The sequence below is a fragment of the Ceratotherium simum genome, chromosome 11 (genome assembly GCF_057802395.1).
Source record: "Ceratotherium simum simum isolate JZ-2026a chromosome 11, ASM5780239v1, whole genome shotgun sequence".
In the NCBI taxonomy this organism is placed as follows: Eukaryota; Metazoa; Chordata; class Mammalia; order Perissodactyla; family Rhinocerotidae; genus Ceratotherium; species Ceratotherium simum.
Window position 1 is genome coordinate 51,757,357 of NC_141910.1, and position 18,093 is coordinate 51,775,449.

General features: G+C 46.2%; 1 protein-coding gene across 1 annotated transcript in view; it reads left to right on the forward strand.

Annotated features, from left to right (window-relative positions):
* ALK (ALK receptor tyrosine kinase) overlaps nt 1–18,093 on the forward strand; it is a 685,772-nt gene that overhangs the window by 605,528 nt on the left and 62,151 nt on the right. Inside the window, exons 10-11 of the mRNA XM_087436965.1 lie at nt 1,424–1,518; nt 1,688–1,816. Of these exons, the coding sequence (XP_087293091.1) occupies nt 1,424–1,518; nt 1,688–1,816 (224 nt within the window). The remainder of the gene's footprint in view (nt 1–1,423; nt 1,519–1,687; nt 1,817–18,093) is intronic.

Sequence of the window (18,093 nt, forward strand, 5' to 3'; positions counted from 1 at the left end):
TCCCTCTCTCTCTCCTTTTTTTCTAAGTTTTATCAAGCTATAATTTACGTACCATAAAATTCACCTGTTTTAGGTGTACATGTCAATGACGTTTAGCAAATTTATAGAATTCTGCAAAGAGCACCACAATCCAATTTAGAATATTTCCATCACCCCAAAAAGAGCCCTTTTGCTGGTTTACAGTAGATACTATTCCCACTCCCAGCCCCAGGCAACCACTAATCTGCTGTCTCTGTAGATTTGCCTATTCTAGACATTTCCTATAAATGGAATCATTTATACGAATGGAATCACGAGCTCTTTAACTTATTGTCTGGCTTCTTTAGCTTAGCATAATATTTTTGAGGTTCATCCATCTTATAGCCTGTCTCCTGGTCTGTTCTCTTTTACTGGGGAATAGCATTCCACTGTGTGGCCATCCCACATGTGGTTTATCCAGTCACCAATTGATGGGCATGGGTTCCCTCTCTTGAGGGTGTTTTAACATCCACATCAGATGTGCATCTTCTTCTGCGGGTCAATCTGGATTGACTTGCTGAAAGTTGGGAAAGGTTTTTCAAGTTCTTAAGAAACTCACACTTTACAGTAGGGCAGGGCTGGTTGACTAACAGCCTTCCAGGAGGATGGCTTCCTAGGAAACAAATGAACCAAAGATGTTTTCTGTTTATCCCACTCTACAGCCTTCCCTGGCCACAGTGCAGGACCTGACCCTCCAAGGCTATGAAAGAGGTGGAAAGCAACAATATCTCAGTGGGTTTACTGTTAACATTTATGGCCCGCTCTGTGTTGGTTACAAACACTCCCAGGGATCATAGTCAACTCATTTAATATTTAACTAGTCAGGCATTGCACAGACCAACCCCAATCGGAACTGATGCTGTCTGTGCAAGACACAGATCCTTGAGATCTCTGCCCTGTGAGGGGTTAACATTTTGGTTGCTGGATTATGAGGAAAACCAGGGGGAACCAGGGAGGGAGTCAGGCTGCCTGAGGCAACAAGCAGGAGACACTCTGGGGACAGCGGCTCCTTATCAATTGGGCCAGAAGCATTTCAATATTTTAGTAATGACTTCAGCTCCGCTGGGGAGCACCAGCTGAATATCAAGGCTACCCATTTCAGCCCATCCTGCACACCCATCAGGTGAAAGAGGTCTCCTCAGAGTTTCAGGGAGTCCGGGACCCAAGCCCAAAACTCCAAATTGGATTAACATATGGAGCACTCCCTCAGAAAGGGAAGTACTCTGTGCTGGAGGAGTGGGAGGAGATGGTGACTGCTCCCCTCTTGCAACTTCTGTGAGATTAGGTGAGGCTGATGAAAACGACAGTCATGAGCCGGGTATCAGCACATGTTTGCTTGGTGCTGAATCCTAAGACATGACCAAGCCAGGTTGTACCTCACACACTCCTCTTAACTCATGTACAGGTTCTGGCTGCAGATTGTCGCATGGTGGGGACAAGGATCCAGAGCCACCGTGGCTTTTGACAATATCTCCATCAGCCTGGACTGCTACCTCACCAGTGAGTTCACCCTGTCCCTGGCACTTGTCCCCAACCCAGACTACCCTGGCCTCACTATTCCTCCTTAACCCAAGCCCGACTGTCTCTCCCACCTTCCCAGGGGCAAACTCACCTCTTTCCCTTAACCTGAGCCTCATCTGACTCAGCGCATGTGTCTTCTCTATTCCAGTCAGTGGGGAGGACGAGACGCCACAGAATACAGCACCCAAATCAAGAAATCTGTTTGAGAGAAACTCAAACAAGGAGCCGAAACCCTGGGAAAATACACCAAGAGAGACCCCCATCTTTGACCCTACAGGTAAGGGTTCAACTTACAAATTTGAGCAAAGCAATTTTTTGTTGCAAAAGGCAGAAGAAAGATGTGTGCTGTGATGTGATTGGGATGGGGAGCTATGTTTAAAGAATAAAATAGTCAACCTTTAGAAGGAACACCACCTACCCCCTGGCTATGGGGCTCCAAGAGGAAGCTGCTTGGTTCTTTTACTGCCTGAGCAAATGGAGCTTCTGGAAGTTGTGCAAAGGAGCAGCTCTCCTCCATGCCTGGGGAACACCCAGGCCCCGACACCAATGGGAGAACCAAGCTGGTATCCTTTCCTCACCTCAGTCCCCTCATACCACTCCTCATTTACTGAACAAAGCGAACTTTCCCTCTGATTTCTCCTCTTTTTGAAGAGAGTTGGGCCCCAGGCCAAGGTTATCTGTTGCACAAAGGCAGGCTGCCCCATCAAGGGTAAAGCCCCCAAAGCATCTGGTTCAACACAGTTCAACACAGGTCACACAAAGCTTGGCTCCTTTCCAAAGCTGTTCAATTCAGCATCCCCCAGGCTGAAAGACTTCTCATGGGGGCTCTTGCTGCTTCAAACACAGGCCTCTGCAGCCTCTGGCCCTAAACCATGGAGGTGGCTTCTCAGCTACAATTTGTACCAGCAGGAAATCTCCTGGATTCAGTCTCCAAACCCAGCATGATGTTCCTCGGGAGTTATTAAGTCAGAGGCTGTGAGCCAAGCCCCAGAGAAGCTGATTAAGGCCACTCAGCCTGACACCAGCAAGTCAGAGGGTTCCCCCAGGTGGGCATTGTTGCCTGGGCACGAGAATCTTCTTCCGACAAGAGTCACCTGGAGGAGTTGTACAGCACGCGATCCACCCACACTCTTTTTCCTATAAAAGATAATTCTTTATTAAAATAGCAATTGATAAGTGATAAATCTCTCCTTTCTACTTATAATGTGAAATCCTTGTTTAAACAGTGCCAAGCATGAAAAAAAAAGTAGAGGCTTATACATTCTCCACTAAATTGTCGACTTATTAGGTAAATATTAGCTTTGCTTTCCCTTTGAAGAAATTCTTTCCTTTCTCCCCTCTGAAAAGCCACCCTGGGACTAACTCTCATCCCTCCCCTATCCCTGCCTGATCTAATCCAGCTGCCAAACTAGGGGAAAGAGTTCCTTACTTTTCCCATCGCCTCTCCCCTTTCCTCCCTTTGCCTTAACCAGAGCCTCAGAAAACCGTTTCATTTTTCCACACAAGGAGAACCTGGCCTCCAGAACTACCATCTCTCTCTATTTCCCCACTCGGCCTCATGGTCCATGAAAACATCTAACACAAGGGAGGCAGCCTTCTCTGCGAATTGTTCACGCCCCCAGCCCAGTGATTCCCCTCCATTACTTTCTGGCTCTTGGTCAACCACCTCTTCCCCATGGTAAATTCAGGACCTGCTAAGCAAACATCGTGGCAAGCCCCACCGGCCTAACCACCAGCACTGATCACATAGCAGGGGCTTCAGAAACACTTATTGATTGACTGGTGGGCGCTTGACACTTGAGCTCAGTTCTCGGATGTCAGCAGCCAGCTCCCTGCAGCCAGCATTTAGGAAACAGCCATCCACCCTGCCTGACTCCCAGGTTTATTGCCATGTAACTCCCACTGTCCCTAAAAGGCTAATCGATAAGGGCCTGCCCAATGGCCACTCAGACTAATGAAATCACACCACGGTTCAAAAGCAGAGATGCTCCCCCACCACCTCCAAATAAAATTAGAAGCGAGTGGCTGCTAGAGAGGCTGGAGATGACAATGGCTGGAACGCGAGCCTCCCCCGCTGCCCAGCCCCCAACCTCAGAGCAGGAGTGACAGGCAAGTGGCCATGGGTCAGCGTTCTGTCTCCAGACCCCCTTCCAGAGTGACCTCAACTCGAAGGGAAGAAGACACTGAACCAGTACATCCCCAGGCGGTCTTAGTAGGCTCCTCGGGAAGGCTTCGGAGCACTGAATAAAGAGCCAGTGCTTTCCTAGGAACACTGCCACATCAAGGATCAGCTCAGGAGAGGGAGAAGCTGAGTCAGGCTCCCAACACCCCTTCTCCTACTGTGTTCTAGTAGCAGGACGTATGTCTCCCCCATCCTGACAGATCTGCCAGTCCCACCTTGCTGCAGAGCCCTAGCGGTGGGAGTGGGGGTGTTTTTGTCTTCATTGGGAGCATTTACAGGGGGCTGGGGGAGCAGGGCCTCTTCTCCCCACTACCCACAGGATGACATCCACTGAGGCCCTGAGGCTCTGACATTGGCCAGGACTCAGCCTCACAGTCAGGGAGAACAGGCCAGGTCCTGTGTCCGCGCTGAGGCCCACCCACGCCCAACTTTAATCTAGACCCACAGTTCTCTCATACTTCCTCTGTGGCTGATTCAGTGCTCAGAGATGCTGAGCAGAACAGGGTCCAGGTCAGGAGCTCAAAGAACTCACAGTATAGGGGAGGAGAGGGCAAGTAGACAAATGATTAAGGCCAAGCAGCCAGGGAAGTGCCGTGCAGAGGGGGGTCCTGGAGGAGGAGAGGTCCAGCGGGCTCATGGAGATGCCAAGGTCAGGGCCACACCCACGCAGAAATAATCACCCAGCAGACGTTTGCCTGGCACCTCCCACAACCCCAGCATTGTGCGGCTACGACAGGGACAAGGTGAGCCACTACTCACTGTTCTGGAGCTTCTGGCCCATGGAGGAGGGCAGCCTGTGAACCAGCAGGTCATGGCCTGCAAGGTGAAGCTTAATCTGACTCAGAGTTTCCACCTGGGAGGGCCCCCGGGAGAGGAAGGGAGGGAGAGGAGCAATCAGCAAGCATGCCTGACCCTGGGCCAGGTGTTTCACACGTCACCTCGTCTAGTCCATCTGGCCCAAGGACGGCTGCTGCTATCACCATTGTAGGGATGAGGAAGGTGGTCTAGAATATGAGTCTCACAGCTGGTAGGGCATGGGGCCAGGATGTGGCCCCAAAGTCTGCATTCTTTCAGCCAACTAAGCTACTTCTAGGTGTCCAAGTCCAATCAGAGATCAACACTAAAATGGAAAAGAGCGGGGAGAGCTTCCAAGACGAGGGGTCCTGCGTGACCAGTAAACAGATCAGCTCCGGCCCTCCAACAAAGGATGGAAGAGACAAGATAATAAGATTTTCTTCCCAAAGTTCAGTGCTGTCAAGTTTCTGCTGGGCTGGAACAAGGGCAGCTGGTGGCATTTCAAGTCTCCTCCTGGCAGGCATTAGAGCAACTCCTCGAAACGCAAAGGCCACATCGGGTCTTCTGAAAACAGTCACTCACAAAGCTCCTAAGTTTCCCTAAACACTCCTCACGTGCCACAAGCCAGCCCTCCCCATTGATGAGGGCCTGACCCTCTGGGGGTGAGGACAACTCCCTCATGCCCCCGCCACAGGGCCGAGCTGAGCCGCTGGAGCACCCAGGCAGGGAGAAGCTTCTCCAGGTGCTTCACGAAGCATTCTCGGAAGCCTCTGAGTCACTTAAGCTAATCAGATGAAGAAACTAAGAGAGAAAACGGGGCAAGTATTAAGTCTGGGGAAATTACATTTGTCAGCTTTGCACATACAATTACGCTAACCAAATGGTTGGGATAATGCAATCACGGGGCTGCAGAGCTCTATTCCTCTCTGTCTCTCTCTCTCTCTCTGTCGCAGCAGTGAATGTTAGGGGTAAGGAGGTACAAGCAGGACCCCCCCCCCGCAACAGCCCAGGTATGGGCAGGCAGGACCCCAGGGCCCAGGTCCCTGCCTCAACTTCCTTACCCCTCCCCCCTTCTCCTGCGCCCACATATGTAGTGAGGGTGTGAGGGAATCAGCTCATTTTATGTGAAAACCAACCCAAACCTTGGGCCCAACCCACAAGTACCTGTAACTAGTGGAGCCCTGGCATCAAACCAGTCTTGCCTCTGAGTTGGTTGGTGACGGTTGGTGACAGTTGGTTTACCATTTTCTGCGTACACATCTCTTGCCAAAGGGTGGGGGACAATTAAAAATGCATAGGATCATGAAAAGAGCACTGGACCAGGAGTCAGACCCCTGTGCACAGCCCTGGCTGGCCTGCACTGGCAAGTTGTGCTCCTGGGGCGGGTCCTCTACGGCTTCCTCCCCCTAGTCTGATGGCTGGGGCTTGTCAGCAAACCCACAGGTAGCCGGTCTCTTGTGAGAGGGGCTAACATTAACACAGACAAGGGCGGAAAAACTGCTATTTTCAAAAGTCAAGGTTTGAGGTAGACAGTCTCCAGGTGCCTCCCCATCCCAGCTTCTTGGGTCTAAGGGCTGAAGGGATATGGCATAACGTAGCCAGAGCTTTATTTGGCCCATCTCTCTAATTAACCCATGGCACTGCTAATGTGCCCAGAAGTAAGGGTGACAGACTGTCCGTTTCCACACACGCTCCAATGATTCAAGGACAGATGCCAATTCCATGGGAAAGTTTTATGTGTTTCATATAAATTGATTGGGTCTATTTCTGCTAAATGCATTATCCATTCACCACAGAACAACTATTAGAGTTAATAGAATTTGTAGCTAGAGCCATTACGTTCCAAGCACGCCCTTCTGGGGATGACGGCATTGTTGGAAGGCAGGCTTCGCAGGGCCTGACCCCCCCTCACTCAGAACCTGTCTCCTCACTCAGTGGGGGTCTTTGTCTCTGTCAGAGCCTTCTGTGCTCAGGCCCTGCAGGCCCAATAGTGAGGATTCACCCAGTTCCTAAATAAATAAATGTATCCTAGTCCAGCTCCAAAAAGTCCTGTCATCTTATCACCTGTTGGCATTGCAGACAACCCCATGCCAGGCTGATGGCAGAGAGGAAGCTGGGATCCTGTAGCTCCTTCCTGTGTGCCAGTTTTGGAGGCAGGAGGCCCCAGAGGCATTGGGAGACAGGAAATAAGTAAAGGTGGGAGGGCCAGGGAGCACCACTCACTCCAGGGGGGTTAAGATTAGACTCTTGTTCATTGCATCATTAACAGCTTTCCCCGAAATGCCCAGTGACAGAATCTGGGACTTCGTGAGTGCAGAGCGAGCAGGTCGGCAGTCAGGGACCTAGATCAGGCCCAGGGTTTCTCCAAGCGTGTCCTCACATCATCTACTTCTGGTCACCTGGCTGGGTGAGGGGGGACCCACAAGTGCTACTCATTAAAAATGCAGATTCCTAGGCCCAGCAGACCTGTGGAATCGGAATGTCTGGGAATGGGAGGTCAAACTCTGCATTTCTAACAAACTCTCAAGGACAGCCTGATTTAAAACAAAGTTTGGGGACCCCAGACTGCAGCCTGACCTCAATACAGATGAGGCTGGGCCTTGGGAAGGGAGGAGGCAGCTCAGGGCCACACAGCCTCCTTTTAAGGCTTCATCTCTCTTCATCTTCATCTCACACCGAAGACCTTGTACTATGTTGTTTGCTCTTGACACAGCGATGATAACCGCTAGTCGCTGAGCGTTGCTGTGTGCCAGGAACTGTGCTGGGCTCTTTCAGAAGCATTATCTTGTTTGTTAGTGCTGTAATATTATCCCCCTTTTACAGACGAGGAAACTGAGGCCCACAGAGGTTAAGTTATACAACTTATACAAGTTATACAACTAAAGGCTAAAGAATATGTTTCTTTGGAAATCAAATAAAAAATAAAGTTTTCTGAGCCAGATCACATTTGGAAGGGCAAAGTTGTGATAAAGAAACCTTAAAGGAATCTCATGTTGAATAGATCTTCTAGAGGAATCTCTCTTCTCTGAAAAACATTTTTTCTAATGTCAGTCTTTGCTTAAACAGAGCACATATACGTCTTCACTAATAGTCAAAACAGTGCACCAGGCACACAATGCACTCATACACACGTAAGAAAGCTGATAATTGCAGCTAATTGGCGTCCCTGTGTGCACCCCAGCCTTCACTGGAGCACATGGAAGGCACTTCTAACAGCACCCATTCAACTAGGGGAAGCAACTCTTGGAGAGCTGAGCAGGCATGGGTCCGTAGATACAATCCTTTGAACCCCTTCAGGCACTGGCCATTTCCCTGTTCAGCTGGCCTGCTATTTAACCAAGAGCTGCGTGTTCTCTCTTTTTTACTAATTTTAGATTATCACCTATTTATAGCAAGTGAACTAGTGATGACGCATGAAGCACCAGCCTTACCAAGGCTCGTGGGCCCCCAGTCACGTCAGCAGATTCGGCGCTCTCCTAATTAGAATGTCACTCTTCATTTGGGTGCGTCTCCTTTCCCTGGGAGCTAGTACGGCTGTGCTCCAGGAAGAGAGGTGGCGTGGAACTAATTCATGATTCATGATCTCCATTACTGACGTTAGCAAGTCTCCTCCAGTGTAAGAGACTTCGCATGCTGGAGAGCCAGCCAGCATCTCCAAGAGGTAACCAACATCGAGGCCCAGGGGCTGCTTGGTTGCCAAAGGAGAGAAAGCACTTCCACAGGGACCAGTGACCATGACAGGGTGGAAGTGAAGGCTGGATGGGAGGCCCTCCTCCCCGGGCAGAGTACCCACCAGCAACAGAGCTTCCCGGGTGTATGTTCCACCGTTTACTGCCTCCTGTCATCTGTTCACCGGTCTCCAGTTACTAAGCACGTTCAGTGTCTCTCATTTGATCCTTACAGACTCCCCCCACCCAGGGTAAACATCACTACCACGAAGCAATAGGCATAGTTTTTAAGAGCACAGGCTACCTGTGTTCAGGTCCCAGCTATGCCACTTGCTTTAAGCCACTCCCTTCTCCTTTCTGTGCCTTTGTTTCCTCACATCAAAAAAAAAAACGGGGCTTATATTCTCAGTGGTTACGTCTCATAGATTTGATGAAAGGATCACATGAGTTATACGTGTCAAGGGCTTAGAGAGGTGCTTGACATACAGGGAGCTACATGAGCCTGCGCTATTTTCCCCGTTTTAGAATCGAGGAAACAGAATCAGAGGCTGATGCGACTTGCCCCACCCATCACTGCAGAGCCAGGGTTCCCACTCAGGCCGGCTCACCCCAAAGTCCTCCTGCTCTAACCCACTGCCGCCTAGCTGCTGACCGCGGTGACGGAGAAGCTCCTGCTGCGTCCAGCCCGGCCAGTTTGCTCTCCACTCAGGAGATTCAACTCATCATTCCATGCAGAAAACATGATTGCTGTCTAGTTAATGCTTTCACAATTCCCTGGATCCCAATCCTAGAAAAAAAAATCTTAGAGAACAAGTTCAATCTAGCAAGTACGTGCTGGGCGCCTGCTCTGTGCCAGGCCCTGTGCTGCTGCCTCGGGGCCTGCGGCTGAGAATGGGCCAAAGAGCCGCTTTTGAAAATGCACCACCCAGAGCTGGGTCCTCGAAACCTGATACAAAGCCACTGTTATCCCAGCGAGAGAGAGACTCTGGTTCCCTTTCCAATTTCCGATTCTGATCACATCTGAAATTAGGACAGGTCCCCCACTCCACAGCTCTGACTTCATTCTGTCCTGGATGATGAGAAGGTCTTCATCCAAGATCGATGCATTGCAAATTAGACTGAACTGATCATCATTTTTTAAGAGACATCCAATGTCCTTTGAGAAAGCAAGGAATTGATAGTGCTACTTCAGAACTGCCCAACCCTAGGCCCCACTGGAGAAATAGAACAGCATCATCCAGCTCTGAGGACTCAAAAACACCTCACGAACCTCCAGTCTGACACTAATGGTGGTTGGAATTATGGGAAAGCTATAGACAAAATGCCTTAACACCACACCGTGGCTCCTCTTAGCATCGGAGAGGACTCATTGCCTCTCCAAAAATAGCATGTTTTTTGCCATTTGTTTCAGTGAAAATTTACATAAGTGGGAGACAATAAATGCTGCAGGAACTCTGGGCTCAGCACGCCTTGATTAACATCATTTAGCTCCAAGACCAGCAGAACGCAAAAGCCCCCTCCATCAGTGCAAGTGCATTAAGCGCTTGTTGTTTGGGAAGACCACTTTTAATTATTGTCCTCCTCCCAGACTTGCTGGTCCTGCCTACAAAACAACCCCGCATCCCCTCAGAGCCTATTCAGCTCTCTGCTTGTTGCAGCAAAGCTTCAGTGGTCCTGGACAGAGAGATGTTATTATTATTTTTTTAATTCATCTAGACCCAAAGCTGAACAGAGGAACTAGGAGGAGAAAGGCTGAAATGCTAACTATAGATAACAAAAGGAGGTCCCCCCGACCGCTTGCCCCTCCACTGCCAAGAGGCAAATGTACGAGAAGTGGAATTGCCTCAGCCATCACTGAGTCAAGGAGGAGAGAAGGCACAGGGAAGAACTCAGCCCAGCCGGTGCCCTCCACACTGGGTGTTTACACAAAAGATGAGGAGGCCAAAGAAAGTACTGGCTGCTGGGGGGTGCTTTAGGGTGTCTGGATAGTTATCTATTGCTTTGTAACAAATTACCATAAACGTAGTGGCTTAAAACAACACACATTTGTTATATCGGTTTCTGTGTTTAGGAAAGCAGGCACAGCTCAGTTGGGTCCTCTGCGTCATAGTTTCTCATAAGGTTGCAATCAAGGTGTTTTCCAGGGCTGGAGTCTCATCTGAAAGTTTGACTGGGGAAGGAGTCACTCCCAAGCTCACATGATTGTTGGCTGTTCCTAGAGAAGCCAGTGAAGACAGCAAGGGAGGGAGAGAGAGAGGGTGCTAGCAAGATGGAATTCACAACCTTATGTAATGTAATCGTGAAAATGACACCCCATCACCTTTGCCTTATTCTGTTGGTTGGAAGCAATTCACAGGTCTCACCCATACTCAAAGGGAGGGGATTATGCAAAGGTATGACTACCAGGAGGTAGAGATCATTGGGGGCCACCTTAGAGCCTACCTGCAGTGGCTTTTGTGTGCTGGAGACCAACCAATCACCAGGAAGTTTTGAGAGCTCATTGTGGATTCTGATGGGCAGAATTCCTGGCAGCAATCTCAAGCCTATCTGTTCAACATTGCACAGACACTTAAATATTCACAGAGTACCTACTGAGTGCCAGTCCATAGCAAGATGGTAAGTGGATTGGCAAAGGATCCTAGAGACCAAGATTCTAGCTGTGTAACTTCAGGACAGGCAAGCATTCTGGATCCCAGTTTTTTCTTCACCCATAAAGTAGGGATAACAATTACCTGCCACAGTTGTTTCTCAGACCTGGCTATTGTAGTGAGCAAATGAGATCATTTCTAACAGGCTTTGAAAGGTACAGAAGAATATACTAATATAAAATATTGTTATGATACTGTTATCAACATTATTATTAAAATAATCACCAAAAAGATTGGGCCAATTTGCTTGTCCCTCATATGTTGCCTTCTATGAATCTCCAGTATATTCATAATCCTCTTCCTCCCCAACCTATAAGCTGTGCACTCTTTTGTATATACACATAGGTGTGCGTTCTGGGTATATTTTTCCTCAAATTTTTTGCAGAAGTTTCAAGCAAATTCCAATTTCTGGCCCCTTACAGCTAATATGTTGGGAGGGGGCAGTATTTTGCATTTTGGTTCCTCTCACTTAGTCAGTCCCCCCAACCCAACTGATCAGCAATTTGTAGGTGAAACCCTCTAACTCCACTTGGAGGAAATAAATGAATTGTGTGGGGCCATAGAAGATTGCCCCCAAAAGACCCAGTCATCAATATAAATTGAAAGCAGGGTTTTAGTCTTTTAAAGCTTGTCAAGATCTCGGAAATGCTAGAGACTCGAGAGCTTTCTCCAAGCACAGGTTTTCAAACAAATTACAGGTGATTGGATCTGAGAGGCCTGATTTGGTTTTTATAGTGAATTTTGACTGTGACTACATAATAATGTGAGAGCACATTGTATTCACTTAATTATTATTTATTAAGTGACTGACAGATTGAGTGATCCTGTTCCAGGATTAATGTTAACAAGTAAGGAAACTAAGGCATAGCTTGGGCTTGTCCAGCAACCTAACTGAGAATCAGGAAAACTCCCCAGGTCTCAGAATAGCTCCCTGAAAAAGAGGGCTATTGGGGCTGACCTGGTGGCATAGTGGTTAACTTTGCACACTCTGCTTTGGCTGCCCGGAGTTTGTGGGTCCGGATCCTGGGCGTGGACCTACATACCACTCATCAAGCGACACTGTGGCAGCATCCCATATACAAAACAGGAAGATTGTCACAGATGTTAGCTCAGGGACAATCTTCCTCACCAAAAAAAAAAAAAAAGAGGACTATTTCTTTTCCCTCAACGGGCTTTATGACTTTGATCCTACTGACTAGTCCATTCAGCCTATCAACTGATGGGTTCTATCAGCCATCAGGTAAGTGGAGTGTCCACACTGCTAAGGAGGTAGGACTCGAGCATTTTCTTAAAGACTGAAGGGCTCCCTGCTCTTCAGTTACATGGGTGTGGGTATGTGAGTATGAGTGTGTGCTGGTGTGTGTGCGAGTGAGTGTGTGAAGATGTGTGCCAGCTCCTCAGGAGCCTGCCCCCTTTCTGCTGTGCAGTCATGGGTAAGAGAGAAAATGCCTTTCAACAAATATCCTTTTATCCTACCAGACTCTTCTGGTTCACTCCATCCTAGATTGCTCTAATTCTAATACCAGAACTCCAAAGGGCCAAAGATGTTCCCACTGAACCACACAAGTTCACCCCAGCACGCATGAGCCTCCCCTTCTGACTACTCAAGTGGGTTTGGGGGCTGGTATTTGGCCTACTCTCTTCTTTCTATTTTGCTTTGTTTTGTTTTTGTTTTTCATTGAACAACAGTTTATTAACCACCTTCTTTGTGACAGGCACTGTTTTAGGTCCGGGAGACAAAGCAGCAAACAAAATCGACTGAGCCCCACTCCTGTAGAGTTTCCATGCTAGTGACAACATGCCAGACAGACAACAAACAAGTGTATAGATGATATAGGTTCAGATAGCTCTGTGTTGTGAAGACAATAAAGCAAGTTAAGGGGACAGAGATGCCAGTGGTGGAGCATGTGTGCTATAACGATGGGGTGTTGAGGGAGAAAACTTTAGGTTCCTTCAAGTGTGCGTCAGAGCAAAGCCAGGATGATACTATTTGTTACTAATATTAAGATTCTACTTTTTACTCCTATGCTTGTGTGGCCTGGGGAAACCCCCGAGGCCCTCCACAACATAGCTACAACTCTAATGGCCTTGACCACAAAGTGTGAGGAGACACAGCAGAGGGTGGGTGAAGAGAGGGCAGCAGCCTGAATTGAGCAGGCTGGGCCAGGGGAGTGACCCAGATGCCTGGCCCTCCACCAAGGAAGGCAGGCTGAAGGCCACAGTGTCTAAAGAAGCATTGGAAACGTCGTCCCAATCCAGGCGGGCATTGCTCTTTGAGGGATAGCAACAGAAGTCTCTGGTCAGTGGTGTTTTCATTGCAAGTAAGTAGGATATCTTAATTCTAGGAGGCTCCATTCAGATTGAAGTAGGACCCAGCCAATGGCCCAAGGAAGGGTCCAGTCCCATAACAAAAATTATTTCATAGATGACTGATGACGTTAGTTCAGTGGCCCTATATGTGACTGCTGTCATTAGTTCAATGCCTGGTGATGTCAAGACTCACATCTCTGTGATCTTGGCCTTTTCCTCATGCTTGTTGCCTCACGGCTGCTACATCTCCAGCCACCATGACTGCATTGCAGGCAGGAATAAGAGAGAAGTGTCTCTTCCCTTCTTTTCTCTAGTCCTTTAGGCTTATATACTTTGTCTTCTCTTCTTGATCCATGATTTGGTCCTACTTCCTCCCTCACTACTTTAGTTTCTGCCCTTGACCTTTGGATTTCCCACCTTCTCCTGTGTCCCTGTTCTCCAATTCATCTTAGAGGGTCCAGAACCCAGACCTAAGTGTCAGGACATTTGTTCCTTCTAGTTCCAAATCACTTGGCCAGTTGGGCTGCCTGCACCTCCATCTGCCCATCTGTCAGAGGTGTTACAGTCCCAAGGGCCTTGTAAGGATTTTGCCTATCATGACTTAGAACCACACAATAGCAAGAACTATTAAGAATAAAGCAGTGAGGGGTTCTGTCCTCCCACACTGTTGCCTCTCTCTCAGACGCCAGTGGATCTTACAACAGGAGGCAGCAAATCCTACTAACATAACCCCTATGGCTGTGCACCAGACCAAGGTTTTCTCTCCCTAGTCTGTGGACAAGAGCAGATGAAGGCAGAAATCAATGACTCTTTGGGCCTGAGCATGGCAAGGCTGGTATTTGAACCACCACTTAAGCCTCGAAACCAAATCCATTACGTGTAACCCCCGGATGGATGAGTCCACAGCACCCGTCTCAATATCAAATACTTTATTAACACAACTCTGGCCTGAAGCCAACTGGGAATAACCAAATTACCCCCCGAGGCCTCCCTTAACTTAATTTTTACAGCTCTGCTTTCAGGATAGTGTTTCTCCTGTGACCTTTCTCTTCTCTCGTGTGTTACTAACTTTCCCTGGGGGAGCAGAGGACGGCTGAAAACACAACACAGCAGCCATCACAGGAGCCTCACATTGCCCAGCGTCAGAGCTGTTTAGGGTAATTCAGTCCTGAAAGCAGCTTTTATCTCAACAGCCCTGACTTGCTGCCCTGTTGATGGGAAGCTGGTTCACTTGGAGGTTCCTCTCCGCGAAGGGTGTCTGCCTCCCAGCAGAGAGGGACATGGGCCTCTGGTCTTTGTTCCCCAGGAGCCCTCAGTGTTATCAAACATCCGGCCTGTCTAGGGGAACTGTGCAAGGGGCAAAGGAAGCAAAGACGTAACAGTAAAAAGAGAGCATGTGTGTGAGCACTTCTAGCACAAAAGACAGGGCTGGTATTATAATTTTATTGTTACTACCTCCTCACTTCTCATCATCAAAAAGAACAAGAGAGAAATGACCAGAAAGCTTTACATGAATGAACTGTGTGTGTGTGTCTGTCTGTGTGTGTGTGTGTGTGTGTGTTGCATGCAAACAAATTCAGTCTGAGAAACAAACCAGAACAACAAGGAAGAATCCATCAACTGAAACTGTACCATAGAAAGAGTAAATGTGACCAGCCCCTCTTCACTTAGCCTCAGGTTTGCTCTGTGATCACAGGCCAATTGTTTAACTTTTCTATGTGATTGTCTATCTTATGAGATAAAAGTAACAATTCTTCCCCCTTCCCTATCTACTGACCTAACATTTAGGGAGCTAAACTCACTGGGGGATGGAGGTACTACATAAATGTACAGTAATTAAGCACACTGAAATTGAAGGCCTAAAGATTCCCAGCCCTGTTCATTCAGAATCATAGTAACATCCTTTTATCTAAGGTATTCCAGTACCTTCCACTATCCACCAAATATAAGTACCAAAATATAGGTACATTCCAAAACTGTGAAATAAAGTCTTCCTGCAGCTAGCTGCCCCTCAGCCTGATGCACAGAGAAGTCTAGGGCCACTCTCATGCCCTCACTCAACATTGGGTATAAAATAAGATTAAACACAGGAAGACATGCTGAAGTACTAAAAGAGCATACCTGACAGTAGAGAGAGAAGAAAGTGAGTCAGTGTAAAATATTTCCATCTGGGGCCACTTAGTGAAAGGTCTAATAGCCCTAAACAACTTGTCAAGTCTGGGTGGCACTATCAAGAAAAAGTTAAATTATACTTAGGAGCTGTATCAAAAAAAAAAAAAAGGCAGAACATGACGTAACAGCAGGTTCTAGGCCGTGGTCATTGGAGATGTCCCTGATGTGAAATCTGAAAACCCTGCAGCCCTAGGAGTAGAAATGCAGGTGAGGGACCTGACCAGGTACATGGTACAAAGGGGATGATCATAGCAAATGACCTCAAGTGATTCCTACATTAAAATATTTTTGAAGGATTCTGGGAAGGTGGCAGTGATGGTAGTAACAGAATAGTTTTTTAATCTCTCTGAATCTAAAAACTGAGCAACCATATATCAAAACTGAAAGCCCATGACATTTACAACAAAATTTTTGATAAGGTATTCCCCTCAAACCCCAAAATACAAGTGGTGGGGACAAAGCACCAACAACCACAAGACCTGCATAGTATCAGCATCTGAACAAGAGAAAGAAGAAGAAAGCATCAGGCTGTCTTACAAACCTGAGAACCAGAGAACCCTAAAAGAGCTGACAGATAGTGGCTAGAAACGACAGAAGGCCAATCTGAGAACAGCTGTGGAAACCGGGGAGTCTTTGCCCAATCCAGTAGTATGTGAGTGCAGGGGCTGAGGTAAGACCTGAAGGAGCTGGGACAGTCTGGCCACCGAGCCTCTGTTCCAGGAAAGGGCCCACACTGAGAAGAAATTTCTGGGAGTGAAATCAATATTGAGTAAGATAGGGATCATAGAGACAAAAAAAAATAAGAGGATGTCCAGATAAAAGTTGTGAAAAGAAACAGAGCCAGAAACATCAGAAAACAAACTGACATATTTTTTAACACTCTATGAAAAAATGTGTAGAGAGAGATCTGTGAAATTAGAAAAGCTCCTGAACACTAAAAGTTCTAGAAAGCTAGTTTCACATAAAAATACATAATGAAGAAGTCTTAAGATCAAATCCCATCCAAAATTACAATAAGAATTCTCAAAAGAGCATAGAGGACAGAATAACATCCCTACAGAAAAATGAAAACATACCAGAAAGACATGCCTACAGAATAGATCAAAATTTTAAACTTCTATCTCAAAGTGAGCTAAAAGACAGTAAAACAATAATACAAGACATGAAAAATAACATGAATCAGTATCACAAAAGATCAAAAACTAGGTGGTAGAACTCAGAAGATAATGTGAAATAAAAGGAAAAAATAATTTCAGAAATGAAGACTAAATTAAAAGGAACACAAGAGCTAATAAACACAATAGTTAATGCCTTACAAGAAACACAAGGTGAAAAGAGAAAATATTTTAGAAGATGACATACATCGAAGATAGGTAAAGAAGATCCAACATACAGATAACAGGAGTGCCTGAAGAAGAAAACCAAAGAAGGGGAACAAAACAAATACTGAAAGCTGTAATTCAAGAACATTTTTCTTATTGAAACTACTTATTAAAAGAGCACACTGTGTATCTGAGAATATTGACCCAGCATGAGCAATACCAAAGGATACTCTAGTAAAATTGCTGAACCTTAAAAAAAAAAACAAAAAACTTTGGGCACCTAAGCAAAAGCAGCAAATGGTTTATTAGAGAATAAAATTTAGATATCATCAGAGTTTTTGACAGTAGTACTTTATACCGGAAGAAAATGGAGTAACACATTTAATATACTCAAGGGAAAAAAATATTATCAACACCCAAGAACTCAAGGAGTATTACTCCCATGAGCCTATCCTAAGGAATCTACTTGAAAATGAGCTTCAGACAATCAAAATGATTGGAGATACATCAACCTGACTGATAAGACCATTAAACATATAATACTTGCAGAAGTAAGACTAACTAAGGACTAAATAGGAAAGAGAATCGTATGTAATGGCAGTATGTCCCAATAGTGCAGATAGAGTACAACTTCAAGAAATTATAGGAGAATGGAGAGCACATAACCAAAATAATTTTTTAACTGGTCTCAGTGTTCATATTGATGATAGTACAATAGTAGTATTGTTACTCTGATACCATTGTGTGTATAATGAAGGATAAAGTAAATGAGTAACTATAGAATATTCTAATTCTATTATCACCTGTGTTCTTGAGAGCCAAGAGTCTCAAAAATTTGTGGAAAAAGAAATACAGATGTAATATAGAAGAAGTTAAATTAAAACTCTGTAGTCCTGAATTTGGATTAGAAGTATCAATGTGAGCTTATGAGGTATTTTGTCATATACATACATGTATATTTCAAATATATGTATGTTTATACTGAAATAGATACATACACACACATATATATTTCCTAGCTCTGTCCACTAAAGAAACTTAGAAACAATCACCAATCCAGTAGCAATAAGTGTCCATAGCACCTAGATTGTGTAATTAAAATACCTTTTTCCACTAAAAACCAAGGCTTTTGATAAAATGGCTGAGTCCAGGTGTGGGGAAGAAACATTTTATCATACCAGATAGCAAGCAAACAAAAGAACTCAGGAAGCTACCACTGACCAAAAATGGGACAATTTGAGCTTCTAAAGCATAATAATTGTGATTAATTAAAACTCAAAAATATGTTGAAATTCATGGATTCATAATATACAAACAACTAATTGGTCAACTTCAGAGGATGATAGAGAAGCAATTCATTATCTTGAAACTATAAATAAGGAGAAAGAATTGAGCATTTATCCTGCCTTTCCTATATGAACTGTACCACAGGAAACCAAATAGTAGGTGAGAGGAAG